At 56.0% G+C, this 19,441-nt stretch overlaps 1 protein-coding gene across 6 annotated transcripts in view; it reads left to right on the forward strand.

Annotated features, from left to right (window-relative positions):
* The window catches only part of ARRB1 (arrestin beta 1), a 71,302-nt gene that overhangs the window by 38,905 nt on the left and 12,956 nt on the right, over positions 1-19,441 (forward strand). For 3 of the 6 annotated variants that reach the window (XM_028515858.2, XM_028515856.2, XM_036028807.1), the window contains exons 2-10: positions 7,396-7,426; positions 9,136-9,196; positions 11,943-11,987; positions 12,693-12,889; positions 14,180-14,239; positions 15,118-15,185; positions 17,266-17,401; positions 18,306-18,390; positions 18,830-18,902. In XM_028515858.2, coding sequence (XP_028371659.1) covers positions 7,396-7,426; positions 9,136-9,196; positions 11,943-11,987; positions 12,693-12,889; positions 14,180-14,239; positions 15,118-15,185; positions 17,266-17,401; positions 18,306-18,390; positions 18,830-18,902 — 756 coding nt within the window. Of the gene's footprint in view, positions 1-4,336; positions 4,588-7,395; positions 7,427-9,135; positions 9,197-11,942; positions 11,988-12,692; positions 12,890-14,179; positions 14,240-15,117; positions 15,186-17,265; positions 17,402-18,305; positions 18,391-18,829; positions 18,903-19,441 lie in introns of those variants that run through there. The other 3 variants (XM_028515854.2, XM_036028808.1, XM_036028805.1) reach the window with 3 other exon arrangements.

Raw genomic sequence — 19,441 nt, forward strand, 5'->3', positions numbered from 1 at the left:
ACTGTAGGCGGAGGCAGAGCCGTGGAGTTCACTCACCTGGAGAAAAGGATCGTTACCGACAACCATCTATTCAAACTTCATCCATTCTCACTTTTGACTAACTCTCTCTTAGAACATTCACTCAACAACATTCAACCTGTATTTATTTATTGAGCACCTCCTGGGCCCCAGGCACCGTGCAATGATGCAAATAAAATCTCTACTCTTGCTGAAGCGATGTAAGGGAAGCAGAGGGTGAGCGGACAGACCGTTACAGAGTGTGGGAAATGTTGGGACAGGGGACACACTGGGGGAGTTAGTTGGGGGGCACCTAACCCAGACTGGGGGGAGGTCAGGGAAGGCTGCTTGTAAAAGGAGAGAGCTGGGTGGAAGACACAGCGCAGAGTTCTAGTAGCGACACTGCAGGCCTGGGGCAGGGCCCGGGGAGTCCCAGAGACGTGCAGTCTGGACTGCAAAGTTGCAGAACCGGAGGTTCTGACTTCACAGGGTTCAGAGTCATAGGATCCATATTTTTCTACTTTACTTTCAATATGTTGTCCAGACTCTCCTTTCCCCAAGACTTGAGACATGTCTTGTTAGGGAAGCTCTGGCAACTTTACAATGTAACTTGTGCTTATTGTACAGAATGGAAAAGTAAGAGCAGTGAGTGGGTGGGTGGGCGCGTGGAGGGAGGGAGTCTCTTTCAACGCCTGTTAGAATTTAGACACACGTCCTCTCCTTTCGTTCATTGTTTGGGGGCTTGGTTTTAGTTTTATTTTTTTTAATTGAGATATAATTTACGTACTGTAATAGTCCAGTTTTAGTGCAAAATACCACAATAGTCACAGTTTGAGTCTGTTCACACGGCTGGACGACCCTCACCACTGTCCGATCCCAGCACGTGTTCGTCGCCCCAAACGGAACCCCATCTGTGAGCGGTCGCTCCTCACGCTCCCGCCCACCGGCCCTGGCAGCTGCTGACCTACTTGTGTCTGCACGTACTTTCCTCCCAGGGACATGTCATGTAAATGGAGTCAGACCTCGTGTGGTCTTCTGTGCCTGGCTTCCTTCACTTAACGTCACGTTTTCAAGGCTCATCCATGGAGCGTGGGTCAGCACTTCATCTCTCCTGTGGCCAAATAATATTCCATTGTACACATAGCACATTTAAAAATACATTCATCAATTGATTGATCATATTTATTGATATGATCAATAAGTCATAATGTTTTATGGCTATTATGGACAATGATGCTATGAATATTTACATGCCCACGTTTGCGTGAACATCTGTTTCCAGTTCCCTTAGGTGCGTACGGAGGATGGACCTGCTGGGTCAGATGTTAGCTCTGTGTCTAACTTTTAGGGGAACTGCCAGGCTGTTTCCAAAATCACCCCCACGTTGCATTACCACCAGCAGCGTGCGAGGGCTGCCATGTCTCTGCATCCGTGACCACACTTGCTGTCATCCTTTTTTAGTCACAGCTGTTCTAGGGGCACGGAGTGTGTGGCTGTGGCTGATTTGCATTTCCTCAACGACTAGCGATGTTGAGCGTCATCTCATGTGCTCGCTGGCCATGTGTGTATCTTCCGCGGAGAAATGTCTATTCAAATCCATTGTCTATTTCTAATTGGTTTACTTGCCTGTTTGATGTTGAATAAAAGTAAAGTCATTATGTATCCTGGCACTAGACTCTTATCAGATACATGATTTGAAAACATTTTCTCTATTCTGTGAGTTATCTTTTTTTTAAATCTTCACCCAAGGACATTTTTTTCTTTGCCTATAGAGAGAGAGGAAGGGAGAGAGGAAGTGAGAGAAACATCGACTGGTTGCCTCCCATGCACACCTGACCGGGGCTCATATGCGCCTAGAATAGGGGTTGAACCTTCAACTTAGAAATGTGCCCTGACTGGGAATTGAACCCATGGCCTCTCAGTTATGGGACTACGCTCCAGCTAAGGGAGCCACACTGGCCAGGGCTGTGGGTTGTCTTTGCACTTGCTTAACAGTGACCTTTTCAGCTCAAGAGTGTTCAATTTCAATGAAGTCAGTTTTATCTATATTTTCCCCTTTGGTTGCCTGTGCTTTTGGTGTCATATTTAAGAAACTGTTGCCTCACTCACGGTCATGTTTCTTCCAGGAGTTCTAGGTCTCTGACTGGTTTTGAGTGAACTTTTGTGCACCGTGTGAGGCGGGGGATCTAACCTCATTCCTCGCCCGTGGATGCCCGAGTGCGCCAGCATCGTTTGTTGAAAGACTCTTTTCTCCCCATTGACATGTCTCAGCTCCCTCGTCAAAAATCAATTGACCATAAATATATGGGTTTATTTCCGGATTCTCAATTCTGTTCCATTGATCTATATGTCTATATTTAGGTCAGTGTCGTACAGTCTTGACTACTATAGCCTGTGACGAGTTACAAATTCGGGAGTGTGAGCCCTCCAACTTTGTTCTTTTTTTTTTTCCCCTCAAAATTGTTTTGGATATTCTGGGTCCTTTGTGTTCCCATTGGAATTTTCGGACCAGCCTGCCAGTTTCTGAAGGAAAGCCAGTGGGGACTTTGATAGGGATTGCACTGACCCTGTAGATCAATTCGAGGAGTACTGCCATTTTATTGCTTTTTATTTTGGTATTTATTGAGTACAAACTGAGCTCATGCCCAATATGGTATTTTGAGTCCTAATCTATTCTGCTTACTATTCTGTCATAGGCATTTCCCTGGGTTACAAAAGATGCAAGCATAATTTCACTGCTCTGTAATATTCCTTTGTTTGGCTGTTGTTTCACAGGATTATCAGCTCCTGGTTGTTGGGTAATTTATCAGAGATGTGCTTTGTTCTGGGGCCTTCTGGTGCAGGTCTCTCCTACAGGCACAAACAGACCCTGGGAGGACTGGAGGCCCATAGATCAGCGGAGGAATACTAGTGTAAAATTGACCAACAGGTCCCCCATGCTGCAGGCGGGGCCTGGGGCTCCCTGGAGAAGCCAGCATTCTGGCTAATGGCCAGCTGACCTGCCGGCCTGCCTGGCAGCGCCACCCTGATGGAATGGAATCAGGAAACAGGATCCAATAGGTTGGCAGACACTGGTGGAGAGCACGTTGGTTGTAGGCATGGTTTTCAGCATTACAAAAATTGCAGCATGAAATTCATCGAACATTCTAATTCAGTTCACCTCAGTGAAAGTTTCACTGAGTCATACTTTTTGTATCAGTCAGGAGAAGCTGGTCTGCCACAATAACAAACAGCCCTCAACTCTTAGTGGTGCTAGAACTTTCTTTTTCCCTCATGCTGCAAGTCTGTTATGTAGCAGGAGTGCCCAGGAGTTCAGGTTGCTGGAGGCTTCCCCACGCAGGTCATTGCTGCTTTCTGTGGCAGGGGAAAGAGGGTGCGGTAGGCCCAAGAATGGCCCCCCGCAATGTGCCTATACCCTGATCCTTGGAACCTTTGAATGTATTATATTACATGGCCAAGGGGAATTATAGTCGCAGAGGAAGCTAAAGTTCCTAATCAGTGGGTCTTAAAATAGGGCACTAAATGTATCCATAAGGCTCGTTAAAGGAGAAGAGGGAAGCAGAAGAGGTCCGAGTGATGCAATGTGGTAAGAACTCAACCTGCTGTTGCTGGCTTTGAGGATGGAGGGAGAGGCTTTGGAACGAGGCATGTGGGTGCCCTAGGAGCTGGAAAGAGCAAGGAAACAAATTTGCCCCTAGAGCCTCTGGAGAGGAACATCGCCCTGCCAACATCTTGATTTTGACCCAGTGAGGTCCACTTCAAACTTCTGAACTACAAAACTGTAAGATAAGCCTATGTTGTTTTCAGCCATTAAGTTTGTGGCCATTTGTTGTAGGCTCCAAGGAAAACTAATACAACTAATACAACAGGCACGGGGAATCGTGCACCAGCCCTTAAATGCTCTGCCTGGAAATGGCATGTGGCATTTCTACTCATATTTCATTGGCTGGAGCAAGCCACATGGGTATGCTCGACTTCACAGGACTGGAGAAATTTTCCCAGCCTTAGAGGGGGATGGAGTATTGGTAAATATAGTGATATGTACTGTATGCTTGCCATCTGTACCTCAGGCTTCTTCTATCTCCTATTCCATTAAAACAAGTGCTGGTGGCAATGCTTTAAGTTGATTTCATTACCAACTAATGGGTTGTGGCCCCTGCTTTGAAAAACATTGCTCTATAGACTCTTTTCTGCCCATGCGTCAGGGACCATATGACACACTCTAGGCAGAGCTGATTGGCCCAGGAGTGGGACACCTGACCAAAGCTGACCAATGAAATTCCTCTCCTGGGACTTTGGAATTGGGCCATTCAGCAATTAACAGTGGGAAGCTGAGGGAGAGGCAGAAAAGAAAGAGGGTCAGAGTGAGAGCCAGATGCAAGCCAAAATGATGGAGGAGCAGAAAAGCACTGAGTAAGCAGAGAGAGTTGGTCTACAAAGACAATGGAGCGGCTGCACAGAGAGCAGTGCAGCCGGCAGAACATGCAGCCCCAGAGGGAGAGGTGGAGAGAGACAGCAACCATCTGAGAGGCTGATGGCTTCCCTGTTCCTGGCTCCAGCCCCCGTGCCTCCTGCCTGCGCACTCTTCCCGTGAGATTTTTGTCTCCTTATCATGCCCCCCTCCCTTTCTTGGGCTACCCTCGGTGGGTTTCTGTTCCTTGTCTCCAGTGAGCCTCACTCAGCTGCACCACCACCGGTGTTTCCTGTGTGGGACTGGGCTTTGGCTCGAGAACCCAGCTTGTGGGGCACAGAAGGGACTCGGGAGTAAACCAGATCTGGCCACCGCCCCGCAGCCTGGGAGTCTGGCTCTGACCATGTCTTGTGCGTTTGTGCTTGCTCTTCGAAGTGGACAGGGAGAAGCCATCTGCGTGGTGCACCACACATGGGGGTGTCCTGGTGGCCTGGAAGCACCCCGACAGGGGCCTTTTTGCTGACATTGGGGTCAAGAAGCTGGCACAGTTGCTTCGGGGAGGGCTGGACCAAGGGGAAAGGTGGCCACCGTTCGCCCACCCTACCCTCCATTTCCTCATCTCTGAAATGGGACTGTTGGAGGATCGGCAGCATTTGGGGAAAGACACTTCAAGACGTGACTAGGGCACAACACGCTCTCAGATCGCGGGCAGCTGCGATGGTCTGAGGAGGAGGTGGCCCCTTGGCTGATTGAGAGTCAGAACGTCCCCCCAACTGGCCACCTTCCTGCCCCTGTTGCCCTCACTCTCCTCTCACCCCTTCACCGGCCCTGTCGTTTCTTCCTCCCCCCGCCCCTCTCTTGCCCTCATTTCCCCTCATTTCTGTTCCCGATCTCAATAAAAACACCTGCTGTAGAAAAGCAGCAGGGCTGGGTATGAAGCACCCAGCTTCCGGAGGCAGACATGCAGAATTGCGTCGGAATCCTGACACTGTCCCCTGTTTGCTGTGCATTCCTGGGCAGGTCACCACATCTCTCCAAACCCCTAGTTCATTATCTATGAGCACAGAGATATGTGGTAAAATGGGCTAGAATGCCCATTTTGCAATGCTAATAGTAGAAAAAATTAGGCACTTAACAAAGGCTAGTTCCTTCTTAACTCCCTTCCTCCCTCCCTCCCTCCCTCTCTTTTAGATTATCACTCTTTCAGCCTGGCCCCCGGCCCCCTCCTGTGGCCAGGAGGCCATTTATCCCTGGGAGGGATCTCTGGTCTTCTCTGCAGGCCTAGCCCAACCTGGTAGCTGCCAGGGGCTAGCATGTTTCAAACCATGTGATGTGTATTTTTTCTCACTTTAGCAATTATTACACTCCTGCTGACAGTGGCATCTTCACACTCCAAACACTGATAAATATTTATGAGGAGAAAAGCTCAGAACCCCTAGGGGATGTCAGGGAGGAATGTGCTAGGCCCTTCTTTGCAAGCCAAGCTCAGATGCATCAGCAGTCCCTTGGGCCCCCGAAAGAGGGGTGGCTGTGTGGGAGGCTATGGAGGCAGCACAGAGCCACCCCCCACACCCTCCTTGCAGGACAGACTGCTGCTGCCATGCTGTTGGCCTCCCCTGCCTCACCCGGGCTGCCTGCTGGACCTCCTGCTCCCGGGGAGGGACTGGGGCTGTGTGGTCCCTCTCGGCTGCACGCGGGCCTGCTCCATCGCCCTGCATCTGCTCCAAGTCTTGGCTTGTGACTGCTCCTCTATCCCTCCTTTTTGTTTTTGTTTTGTTTTTTTTTTGTTTGTTTCTTCATCTCCAATGCCATCTTTTATTTTCAGAGCTCCCGGGCCATGTTCCTCTCCTGTCCTCTCCCTCCTCCAGCCCCTTCTCTTATCCCCTGGGTCTCTGTCTCTCACTTTTCTTCTCTCCCTCCCAAGAGTACTGAGCGTTTCTGGGAATCTACAGTGGGGGTAGGGGCCTCGGGTGCTCAGAGGCAGCAGTGTTGGGGAGAGGGCAGGGGAGCTGCTGCAGCCTGCAGTGCGCTCCAGAAGGCAGAGCGAGCCCTTGGCGGGACTGGGCGACAGGCCTCTCCCTGCCTCCACACCCAGAGATCTGCTCCATGGCCACGGGCATGTCCCCTCCCTCTCCTGGGCCTCAGTTCCTCAGCTGCTGATTCCTTCACTGGTTCATTCATTCACCCACTCAACTAATATTTATCGAGTCCTTGCTACTTGCCAGTCATTAATGCATTTATTGAACACCTAATAGGTGCACCCTCCTGGGCACTTAGGATACATCCGAGCAGAATCAGTTCTCAGGGAGCTGACGTGTTAGCAGAGCAGACAGGCATTACTGTAACCAGTGATTGTGCAGCAGGTTAGAAAGTGGTCAGTGCTGTGGGAAAAGGGAAAGTAGAGGGAGAGAAGGAGCGAGAGTGTGGGGCGGGACACAGGGGGAAGACCCCTCATTTAATGCTGGGATGCTGGGCAAGCAGGTCTGTGGGGAGTTCCCCGGGGAGGAGACTGCCAGAGCCAAGGCCCTGAGGCAGGAACTGCCCTGGCGTGTGGGAGGAACAGCCAGGAGGCTCTGTGGCTGGAGGATGGAGGGAGGAGGGGCAGAGGCCATGTCGGAAGGTAAAGGAGGCAGAGCAGACGCTCAGACCGAGGCCAGTCCTCTGCCTGGACGGGGCGGGGTTTGAGCAAGTGCACGGCGGTGGTCTGACTTACATCTGGAAAGACTCCCTCCACCTGCTGGTTGAAGAACAGACTGAGGGGGCTGTGGCCAGAGCCCGGGAGAGCTGTAATGGCAATACAGGTGCCTTGGCTGGGGGCAGTGGTGGAGATGGTGAGACCTGGGCATGCTGGGCACTGTTCCAGCTCTGAAGGCTGAGAAGAGCCTGCAAAATCACTCCAGGCCCCTTGCCCTCAGCCCTGCTGAGGGATGGCCTGCAGGAGACTTCCCCTGGGCTAACCCTGGCCTTCCCTCTCTTTCTCTCCACAGGGTGTTCAAGAAGGCGAGCCCAAATGGAAAGGTGAGTCTACAACAAGTGCACCCCAGCTCCTGGCTGACCCCACACTCTTGTCCTCTCTCGGGCATGTCTCCTGACCATGCAGGACCCTGCACATCCCCATCTGAGGCTGTTAGGAGGCCTTGGCCACAGGGTTGGGGGCCCCTGGGAAACTCGCTCCTGGGATTGGGGTGGTACAGCTCCCTTAGGCTCCAGGGAGCCCCTGCTCTGGTGTGGGGGTACACGGCTATCACAGAGAGACTACGGTGTGAGTGCAGGAGCCAGAGAAGTGCCAAGGGCCTCAGAGGCCCTGCTCCCTGGTGTGAGAGGCCCCTAGAGGCTGTCTACCGAACCGGGCGTCCTTGAGTTGTCAGGGCAGCTCCCAGTGCCCGTCCTGTTGGATTTCTTCCCGCAGGCCCCAGGCTCCATCCTGCCTCCCTCTCAGCTCATCACATAGATGGTGCTGACATCAGTCACGTCAGGCCCCGTCGAGCCGGTAGGGTTGGGGTAGGCGACACTGAGATAAATAAGCACAGGCCCTCCACTTGGCGCCAGACGGGGTAGGCAGACACGAAAGCGATCATTCCCATCTACAGTGACAGGTGTGAGACAAAGGGCTGCCCCGGGGCTGCAGGACCCAGCCTGGTGTGTGTTTCCAGGCAAGGCCTGGTGGAAAGGGCATTCTGGGCTTGCACATAAGTCAGTCGTAGGGAGTGTGTGTAGGGGTGGGGTGGGGGGTCACAGCAGTTGCGTCTGGGTGCCCAGAAGGAGGCTGAGGGAGCAGGAGCTGCCGCCGGGCGGCTGTGGGGCTGGGTCCTGGGGAGTCTGGTGGTGGGCTCAGGGGCTTGGACCGCTGGCCTGGGCTGGCAAATGGCACCTCGTGGGCTCCCTCAGCAAACATCACCAGTTACCTTTCCCACTGAGCCAGGATCCCGCCCGTCCCAGATTCCTCCTCAGCTCCCGCCAATCGCGCCATCGATCATAGTTGGCATTTGGAATGAAACCCATTTGTCATCTTGCCTCTGGGCTCGGAGGCACCATTAGAGGGTTTTCAGATGGGAACAGCAGCGTTAGATTAGCATTTCGGGAGGGCCTGGCTGGCTGAGGAGGCGTGGCCTGCGGGCTGTGATGGAGGGACTCATCGGGATCTGGGGACCGTGGAGGAGCAGGCATCCAGGGTGACCCTCTGGGCTCTAGCTCTGGGTCTCCCCTGAGGGCTGGCTGGCAAGTGGGGCTCCAGCTCCAGATCCCTCTCCGCTCGGAACACCGGCCCCCGCAGGGGTGGGTTTCTGCTAGACTGTGCGGAAGGAGCTCAGGGTTCAGAGCTTCACGCGGGTGTCCCTGCTCTCGGTTTCTCTGGGCCCTCAGAGACGCGCCTGGGACTCTGCTCAGCAGGCCTCTTGGCCACTGCGGCCTCCTCACCCTCTGTGGTGCTGGGCGAGAAGATTTCTCCAGGGCTGTGTCCTCATCAGTCAAATGGAAACAACAGTAACTTCTTCATAGGGGTTTAGAATGAACAGGTGCCTTCAAAATTGTACAAGGGTTTGTTATTCTTCGTATGGGGGCTGGGGCTCCGGTCCAAGGCCAGCTAGGGTTTCGGTGAGGGTCGGGGATGGGTCTGGAGTTTCAGGGGCAGCTCCCAAGGTTTCCTCCAGGGCCAGGGCCCACGGCTTTCACGAGCGTGTTCCCCGGGCCCACAGCTGCTAATGTCACCCTGCTCCTCTCGTCCTCAGCTCACCGTCTATCTGGGAAAGCGGGACTTTGTGGACCACATCGACCTCGTGGACCCTGTGGGTGAGTCCCTGGAGCCCGGGGAGGAAGGCAGCGGGGGAGGCGGGGCTGGCCAGGCCCCTCCCAGAGAAGGGTGTGTTGAAGCAGCCCCGGAAGAGCCCTCGGGCCCCTGGTGCCAAGAATGGGGTGTGAGGGGCGTCCTGCTTTTCAGTCAACAAACATTTACAAAGCTGCTTCCCCCCTTAGCTGAGGGGTAAGTGAGAAGGATGAGGTGAGAATCAGGGGAGGAACCCTGGCAATGATAAGGAGGACGAGGACGATGATGACAGCAGCTCCCCACTACCCCCCTTCCTCCGCCCCATACAATTTACAGCATACACCGGGGGTGGCCACTGTTATTACCCCTGCTTCACAGATGTGGTGACAAGGCCCAGAGAGGTTACATGGTTTGCCCCAGTCACAGAGCTAGCAGGTCACGGAGCCTGGATTCAAACCCGGGCAGCCTGGCCCTACAGAACCTGTGTTCTGCTGCCTCCTGACGGCACGGGCTGGGCGGTGGAAGGAAAACCCTGGGGCTCGTGAAGTGGAGGCTGTTCTCACCGACATGCGGGTCCTCCCAGAGGCTGATGCCCTCCCCCAGGCCTTGCTCTCATTCAGGGCTCCTCAGCCTTGGCGCCCCTGGCCTGGAAGGTCGGGTAACACTTTGCTGTCGGGGATCCCCTGTGCGTTGCAGGTGCTCTGCAGTACCCCTGGCCTCCACCCCCTAGACCCCGTTGCAGCATGACAAAAAGCATTTTTGGACATTGCTGAATGACCCCTCGGAAGGCACACTCACCCCTGGTTAGGAAGCTAAGAGCCATCGCTCCCGTTAGAAGAGCTTGATCTCATCGCCTCTTCCCACACCTGTTGGAGGGAGGGAGGCCCCAAGTCCCCCTGTTGTAGAGACAGGGGCAGTGAGGCCCGGAGAGGCTCAATGGGTTTTAAAGAGAGGAGACACGAACGAACCGAAGTGAGGCCAGTGGAGGGGACAGGCTGGGAGGGTGAGTGCCGGAAACAGCACGAGGCCAAGTCCAGGTGAGGAAACCGAGGTGTGTTTGGGGAAATTCACAGAGGCTGTAGTCACAGTCTTCGCACCACTGGGGCCGTCCTAGGGCCGGGAGGGCGGGAGCCAGCTGAGCTTGGGGTGGCAGAGCCCGTGTGGGAGCAGCGCACAGCAGCCGCCTCAGCTCTCCGAGAGGGAGACCTCCGAGACGTTGGGACAGGAACCCTGGGGAGTCCCGGGTTGGCAGGGCTGCGGAGAGGCCAGCTCCCGTCCAGGCCCCCTCCCTCCTGCCCAGAGCAGGATGACTCCACTCTTCCTCCCCAGCCCTGTCTGGGGACACTGTTTGGTGTCCCCTGAGCTCAGTGTCCCCTCTGCCATTTGCATCTTCCCCCTGAACGGGCCCCTTGGAGGCTGTGGGCAAGCCTCCCAGTGTTCACCTGCGGCCTCCTTGGAGGTGCCATCTCCAGCCCACTGGCCTATTGAGAACCACAGTGGAGGTGGCACTGAGGCTGGGGGAAGGGCGGCGGGCCGAGGGAAGCAGCACCCCCAACACCCTGGGCACCCGAGAGCTGCTCACCAAGTGTTCGCAAGAGCACCTGCTACATGGCAGGCCCTGTGGGGGCCCCAAGGACTGCCTTGGTCTTCTCTTGATGACCCTTCTTGCCCTTTAAGACCTGGTACAACTCCCCTCCTCCAGGAAGCCTCCCCTGATGCCCCTGGCGGGAAGGAGTGTCCTCACTGGGACTTTTCCTCGCTGATTTCCCACTGAGCCCCCTGTGCCAGCACAGAAGGAATGCCCTCCATTAGGGGAGGGCAGTACACAGGGGCTCTCTTCCCCAACCACCTGTCCCTTGACCTGCCCGGCATTGGGGTAGGACCCAGGGCTCTCTGGGCACTCACTTCCAGAGGTGGCCTCTGAGAGTCCCTGAGAGGTCAGCTGTGGGGACAGCGTGGGGTGGGGGTGGGGTGGGTTAGGGTGTGGGCAGAGAGAGATTGTGCTTGTTCAGTGCATCTAGCTGGGTCAAGTGTGGCCCGAGGTGACTGGGGATGTGACCGTGAGCCAGAGTGCTGGTCCCCGGGGGTTCTGGGCAGAGAAGAGGGCCTTCATGTCTGGCTGACCCCACCCTCCCAAGGCCTGGTCTTGGGACGTTCTCCGTGGTGTCACACATGCTAAGCCCCATCTACTGCTTTAATGCGTGCACGGGCTCAGTCCCCACAGGAGCCTGACAAGGCGGGCACAGCAGGGCCACTCACCTGGCTCTGCAAAGCCCAAAGCCAAGAGCTCTGAAAGTCTAAAACTGTTCATGAGTTTGGTGCAGGATTAGGCAGCCAGTCATGCCTTATGGCCTCTCAGTGAGAATACTCATGTCTCCCTGCAGAGGGAGCATGGGTTTGAGCGATGGGCATGGCCCGATCCTGCAGGGGGCGTCAGAGAGTGCATGGAGGATGGACCTGATGGCCTTCCTACAATTCAGAACTTCTAAATTCCAAATGATACCTGACAACAGGGGGTTTGGGCCCCAATTATTATCATGACAGATACACAAAAGTAACCCCCCGAAAGTCACCAGCTGGGTCTGTAAGGCCAGCCGGGGGTGGCAGGGGTACCATGCCATCCCCCTGGGTGCTGGCCTCCCGTTTCCCTCGTGGTACTTTTGGACAGACAGGCAGACGGTGGGGTTTGCGGTTGAGTTTGGGTTTTGCTTGGTGTTCAGGGCTTAGGAGTTTGAGAGGTCGGGTCTACTCAACTCTCTGTCCTCCCTCCAGACGGTGTGGTCCTGGTGGATCCTGAGTACCTCAAGGAGAGGAGAGGTGAGGCCCCACCCCCGGCCTGTCCAGGGGCCTCCTCTTCCCCTGCCGACCTCCAGCCTAGAGTCCCCCTGACTCCCAGGCAGAGCAGCAGCCAATCATATTCATATTGCCTCTCCCGGCCCATCCCCATCGGTTCTTCCCTCCACAGCCCCACCGCACATCTGAGCAGGAGCCCCGGCCTCCTCCAGCCTGGGGTGGCCCTGCATTGGGCCACCGGGGAGAACCTTTTAATGCCCGAGCACTGTCACATCCATATAGAATGACGGTCCCAAGGCTGGGCTGCACACAGGGTGGGAGTTAGAGTCTCATTTTATAGAAGAAACAGCTGATTGCTGGGGAGGTGCAGGGGCTGTCCAAGGTCAGAGGGAAGATGGGAGGCGGGGGTTAGATTGGGCAAGACCCCGGGCCTTCATCCAGAACCACCTATCTGTGCCCCTTCACACACGCCCTGGCTCGAGTGGGGTGGGGGTGGGGAAGGACAGATCTGGTCCAGCGGTCAGCCCCTATGTCCTTCAGGTGCCAGGCCACAGGTGGCTCTCCCAGGTCCCCAGTGCCCCGTCCCAAGGGCAGCGCAGCCCTCTCCACGGGAACTGTGGGGCAGACCTGTGGCCACCAGCTGGGCCAATCTCAGGGCTACGGCTGCGGTTGTGGGGGGGCTTGCTCGGTGCCCTCCAGGCGCACCCTCAGTGCCCCCTGCTCCCACAGTCTATGTGACACTGACCTGCGCCTTCCGCTACGGTCGGGAGGACCTGGATGTCCTGGGCCTGACCTTTCGCAAGGACCTGTTTGTGGCCAACGTGCAGTCCTTCCCGCCGGCCCCCGAGGACAAGAAGCCCCTGACGCGGCTGCAGGAGCGCCTCATCAAGAAGCTGGGCGAGCACGCCTACCCGTTCACCTTTGAGGTCAGGGACCGCCAGCCCCGGGGCCCCATTCCAGAAGCACCACCTGTAGGGAAGCGCTCTGGGCCGGCACGCAGGGGGCAGCTGGGGCGGTGTGTGTTGGGACCCAGGGCACTGCCGTATGGCCTGGTAAGTGCCTCTTGTCTGGCCTCTGCCAGGGGTGTCACCCTTATCTCTGAGCCGCTCCCAGACCCTCCTGAGTCCAAGTTGCTGGTGGGAGAAAGAGGGTACGGGGGGCTGCAGAGAAAGGGGCCCTTTCTTGCCCCCGGGTCACCACAGGGCTGTCTCCTCCCTCAGACTGGCTGCCCACTTGCCCAGCCTCCGTCCGGCTCACAGACAGGGATGGCAAGTAGTGGGTTTCCCTGCTCCACCCACTGTCCATTCCGAGACCCCCCCATCCTGGGTTTTAACGAGTCCTGTTTCTCAGACTCTGACTGTGACGAAGTGATCTCTCCTTGCTGTCCGGAGGGTAGAGAAGGGGGTAGAGACAGTGCAGTTCATCCTCTCCTGCACGAGTGCCTTGGTTTTTTGTGGCTTCGGAAACAACCTACTGCAAACGTGGTGGCAATTAAACCCACCAGTTAAAGTACAGACTTAGTACCTTGAAGTTCTGGAGGTCAGAAGTCAGAAATGGGCCTCACTAGGCTAAAACTGGGGTGTCAGCAGGGCCCCGTTCTTTCTGGAGCTCAGGGGTGGGGTGGGGGAAGAATCTGTTTCCTTGCCTTTTCCAGCTTCTAAAGACCGCTCACGTTTCGGCTCATAGCCCATCCCTGCCCCTCACCCCCCACGTGAGTCTTTCTCACAGCCCATCTCTGACGCTGACTTCTCTTTCACTGTAAGGAGCCCCGTGGTTACATCCAGGGTAATCTCTGCATCGCGAGATCCTTAATCACACACGTAAAGTCCCTTTGCCGTGGAAGGCAACACAGTCATAGGTTTGGGGATTAGGATATGGACATCTTTCGGGCCATTATTCTGCCCACCACAGCAGACATCCTGGGGAGATCTTTTTCAACTGTTGGTCTGTGAGGACTGGGCTAGGCTGAACCCTTGGACGGAGAGAAACACTGCAGTCATTGGCTTTACTGGAGGTGCCTTTGGCCCCATGTGGGGTGTGGCTTGGCACAGTCTGATGGGGGAGGCGTGGTCTGCCCTCTGGAGCCCCTAACCTGACGGGAGAGGCGTGCCTGTCCTTAGAGTGCCCTGGTCTGAGGAACGAGTGTGTGGGCGGGAGACCCAGGGCGGTGAGCGGTGAACATGGCAGGAGGCTCATTCTGGCTGTCCTCTCCACAGATCCCTCCGAACCTCCCGTGCTCGGTGACGTTGCAGCCAGGGCCTGAAGACACAGGGAAGGTGAGTCGCCCCAAAGGAAGCATCTGTCTGAGTACAATACACTTGTGTCCCCCGGTCCCTGGTTTCCTCTCCAGGAGGTGCTGGAGCCCTCCCTGTAGAAGCCCCCTTGTGTCGAGGCGAGTCTAATCTGTCTGTTCACCGAGAGGGTAGCAGATGCAGTGCCGTCCTTACCCCGAGCTCAGTGGTGTGTCCAAAGGCTCTCCCGAGTCATTCTCGCCGACCTTGGTGTCGGCTGCAACAGGACCACACGTTCTCTGGATGACCACCTGGCCTCACACCTCATGCGGAGGTGCACTCATTTCAGAGGTGGGAAAACTGAGGCTCAGAGAGAAGTGACCCCACTAGTATCACAGGCCCCGACCTCTGAGCCCAGGCTTCCTCCTCTGCGAAATGGAGGTAATGGGATGTGCCTCCTCGTGCAGTGCGAGGGCGAGTGAGCCGCTGCTGCGGTGCCCACGGTGCCCGCTCTGCACGCACACCCTGCTCCCAAACAGGGCGCCGAGGGTCCTGTTATGTCTGGGCGGCTGCCCTGGTGAGGGTGACCACTAGGCGAGGCAGGAGTCCACAGAATAGAGCCCTGTTGGGGTGGCTCAGGATGCCCCACGTTGAGGGGGCTGGGGAGCAGCCCTGTGGGAAGGTCAGGTGGGGGAGGCGTCCACAGAGGGAGGCAGCATGGCCCTGGGGCGGAGCACAGGGCTCCCGAGTCAGAGTCAGACCGAGTCAGACCGAGGGCCTGTCAGACGGCGGGGTGGGGCCGGGGGGGGGGGGCCTTGGGGCTCCGCTCCGGTGTCCTGTCTGTGAGAGGAGAGGGTGGCTGGCGGTGCTCTTGGGACTCTGCCCACCCCAAGGCCCCGCAGTCAGCGACCCCCTCCCTACAGGCCTGTGGTGTGGACTATGAAGTCAAAGCCTTCTGTGCAGAGAACCTTGAGGAGAAGATCCACAAACGGTGAGAAGACCACAGCGTCGGGCTCGGGTGTGGACTGCCTACTGGCGGGGAGAGGGGCAGGCCAGGCAGGGTCAGAGGAGAGATAAGTGACAATGCCTGGAAGTACTTGAGGAGGGGCCACGCATTCCAGCCCTGGGAGGTCTGACCAGGGCCCTCTGGACGTCTGGCCAGTCACGGAGGGCTTCCTGGGGAGGTGGCTTAATGGCCCTGGCTCAGCCTCAGCATTTTTTCCTTCACACTGTTGTACCTGCTTCCTCCCTCTCGCCGCCTCCAGACTGCATGTCTCTTTACTTTGTTTTGCAAAAAATCCCAAAAATTCAGATTGTTTTAAACAGTGAGTTAGTTCCCAGGCCATCCTAGACCCATTTCCCAGGTCTCTTCCTGGGAGGCTATCAGCGGCAGGTAGGGGTGGTAGGGGGTGTCCGTGGAGGCTTCTAAGCAAGGGAGAGAAGTGGGGAAAGTGAACCTATCCAGGTGAGGAGGGGGAGGGCAGCTCATGTCTTCAAGAGGGGAAGCGTTCTCTTGGAGAGGCACAGCCCTGGGCACACAGAGAACCCAAGGCAGCCTGAAACAGCCAGCCTTGATTTCTGATGTGGGCTGCCTCCGCCCCCAACTCAGATACACTCTGCCTAGGACAGTTCCCGCCAGAGGCTGGCTGGCAATCTGTTAAGGAGTGGGCTGAGTATGCCACCTGGTGGCTCCAGGGTGTATTGCAGGCATCTCCATCTCCAGCCTGGGCAGCTTGTGTGTGTTGGGGGGCAGGAAATGGGGCCCTTCTCCCTTGCTTCTCCACTTCTTCTTAAGGTCCGAGGTCAGGGGAGTGGAGGGGAATTGTGGTTTTGGGGGCTGGAGCCTGGTCAGAGAAAGGAAGAGGAGCAACGTGGAGAACTGCCACCTGCTCCTCACCACCAATGGGACATTTTAAGTCCTCACCAGAGTTACTACTAATAATAGCAACTATCATTTATCAAAGATTTATTAAGTGCTGGACAGTATTCAAAGTGATGGGCGTGTATAAACTAATTTAGTTCTCATAATAACCCTAAGAAATTAGTCCTGCTACTGTTGCTGTTTTACACATGAGGAACCAAGACACAGGTTAATTTACTCAAGGTCGTAAGTTCGTAAGGGGAGAGCCAGGACTTTGCCCTGGCTAACTGGCCCCGGGAGTGGAGGCAGTTCCTCTGAGGAACAGGGATGCCGGTGTGCCCAGCATGCCCCGGGGACTGCCTCACCGAGACCCGGTTCCGCCCTCGTCCAGTTCTGCCCTGAGCTCCTGTCTCCATCACCGAGCCCCGTCTTGTCTCTGGGCCTCCACCCCCTCCCCGAGTCTTTATCGTCTTCCCGACCTGCATCCCCAGGGGGAATCCACGCCCCAGCACGGACCCGTCACCTCTCCAGGGTGCCGTTTGTTTCTGCATGGGGTCCATGTCCCCTCTGCATATTTTTGTTTCATAGATGTTTAGCAGCATTTGTTAGCTGGCAGACACTGTCATGGGCACTGAGAAAACAGCAGTGAACAAGTGAGACAAAAATTTCTGTCCGTGAGGAGCTTACACTGTCAGATGACAGAAGGGATGCCGCAAGTGAATACATAGTCTCTTTCTTATTGTCCTCCTGGCCACTAGCACACAGACCGAGAGGACATGCTGCTGGGGGTGGTTTGGCTCTGGTGTTGTGGGTGTTCAGACCAGGAGAAGATCCAAGTGGGTGGATCCAGGAAGGTTCCCTGGAAGAGGAGGCATTTAGCTGGGCCTTGAAGAAGGAAGCAAATGAGGGCAGAAGCGGTGGGAAGAGGGTACTGTAGGCAGGGACCCCATGCAAATGAAGCTTCAGAGAAAGAACTAGACAGAGCATCCGGGATGATAGTGAGGATGTGGGGGTGGCTGGGGACAGGATGAGGGAAGATGGAGTAGGGCCAGGTGGTGACAAGGCTTCTATGCCAATCTCTGCAGTTTGGACTGGAGTCTGAGGCTGTGGGCCACAATGGCCATCTCTTGAGCAGGAGGATTGAGAATTGCAAGGAAAGTCACCAGCGGCAGGTGACTCTGGTCATCTTTGCTCTGCCCATCCCCACCAGGAATTCTGTGCGCCTGGTCATCAGGAAGGTTCAGTATGCCCCGGAGAGGCCTGGCCCCCAGCCCACAGCCGAGACCACCAGGCAGTTCCTGATGTCAGACAAGCCGTTGCATCTTGAGGCCTCCCTGGACAAGGAGGTAGGGGGCTCAGACTTGGGGGGGGGGAGGGGCACCTCTATCAGGGCTGGGACTGCTCAGATCCCAGCTTTTCCTGGCCTCAGGACGCCTCAGGTAGGATCTTCTGCCCCCAGCTCTAGGAGTACTGGGCTCTGGAGACCTGAGGTTTCTCTCGGGGTTTCGGGGAAGCTTCTTAAGACCTAACATGGTGTCAGAAGGAGGCGTGATCCTGAAGGATGCGACCGACTGCAGAAATCAGTGCAGCCCCTGAAGGACCCCTGAAGGAGTCCGGGTGACCCTCAGGGTCCCATCCACCCTCAGGCTGCAAGCATCCCTTACCCCTCTCTGGGGACCACTGAAAGCAAGTGCTTGGGGCAAGACTCAAGTTGAGGTCCCTCCGTGAGGATTCAGAGCTGGTTCCCTCAGTGAGTGGGCCAGTTCTTCCCCACTTCTCTCCAGCTTCTTCTAGATCCTCTCGAGTCTAAAATTCTCGGTGGCCAGAGCTGGCAGGGACTTGATACGTCATCCTCTAGTCCAGCTTCCCTATCATACACAGGAGAAAACGGAGCTGGACTAGGGGGTGAACAGGAGAAAGCGGAGGCTTAGGAAGCCTGCCCAAGGTCACACCGCTCTCCTTCTCATTGCTGTTATTATTGTTATCATCATTTCTGGTGAGCAAGCCGGGACTGGAGTGCAGGAGCATCACCTTCTAACTCAACGACCTATCAAGGTCCCACGGAGGGACTGCAGTCTAACGTGCCAGGTGGCTTGGCATCAGCGGGGAGTGGCTGATGAACTAGGGGCCCGTGTCAGAGTGGCCAAGGTCTGGGGAGCCCGGGAGACCTGTGTGAGGCCTCTCCTGCCTCCCCTTCTCTGGAGCTCGGGGTCCTCCCACCCAGCCCCGCTCCCTCCTTCCGCCTCCCAGATCTACTACCACGGAGAACCCATCAGCGTCAACGTCCACGTCACCAACAACACCAACAAGACTGTGAAGAAGATCAAGATCTCGGGTACCTTGGGCAGAGGGTGGGCCAGAGGGGGTCCTCCCACGGGGCGGGGGTGGCTGAAGGCTCTCCCCTTGTTAGCAGCCTTGTAAGTAACTGCTGAGTACCCAGGCCCTGCTCTAAGCCAAAGGGCGAGGCTTTGAGGCTGCCTATTGGCCAGGTAGTGCGTGGACTTTGTAAGCCGCCTCCTCTTAGATTCTCTGGGCGCAGGGCAAAGCTGTCCTCGAGGGGAAGACTTCTGGGTCGTAGAAGGGAGTGGGTGTGTTTGGGCAGCCCTTTGGCTTACAGTGGGGCCTAAGAGTGGAGGGTGGGGATGGTCACCAGCAGAAGCTTCCAGTGGACTCTGGCCATTGCCTGGGGCTAAGCACCCCCAACTCAGAGAAGCCTGGGGTGCCTGGGAGCTGCACCCCGACTCACACCACCTCATTCCCCTCTCCCTCCCCAGTGCGCCAGTATGCAGACATCTGCCTTTTCAACACAGCCCAGTACAAGTGCCCTGTGGCCATGGAGGAGGCCGAGTAAGTGAGCACAAGCCCAGCCCTGGACGCGTGGGATTGGGTGGGGGGAGGAGGAGCCCTGGGTCCCTTACAGGCCCAGGAGCCTCTTCTCCACCCAGCAGAGGCCTGGGCCTTGGACTTCCTTGCCACTCACAGTCCATGATCCTGACCCGCCTTTTAGAAAGCATTCACTTGATTCAGCTGCGAGAAAATGTGTGCTACCATCACGGAAAAGACCCACTAAAACTAGAATGACCAAATAAGAGCTAATGAATCTCAAGGGCCTGGGGTCATAATGATGCTGTGTCAGAAACCTATACTGAAGGGAAGTACTTTGTTCTGAGCTTCCTGGTAGCCAAGGCAAAGAGGTTGACACACTAGGTACACAGCTTTTCTTGTCTGATGAAAGAATAATCCGGCTCATGGGGTAAAAGGGGTTGTGTGGGAGGGTAGAGGATGATTTGTTGTTAGAAACATCTGGGTTTGAGGAGCGCTACTGTGATTGATCGTGGAACTTTGTTCCCAGCTGCTGAGGAAATGAGCGACCTCAACTGAAACAT

The sequence above is a fragment of the Phyllostomus discolor genome, chromosome 6 (assembly GCF_004126475.2).
Source record: "Phyllostomus discolor isolate MPI-MPIP mPhyDis1 chromosome 6, mPhyDis1.pri.v3, whole genome shotgun sequence".
Taxonomy (NCBI): Eukaryota; Metazoa; Chordata; class Mammalia; order Chiroptera; family Phyllostomidae; genus Phyllostomus; species Phyllostomus discolor.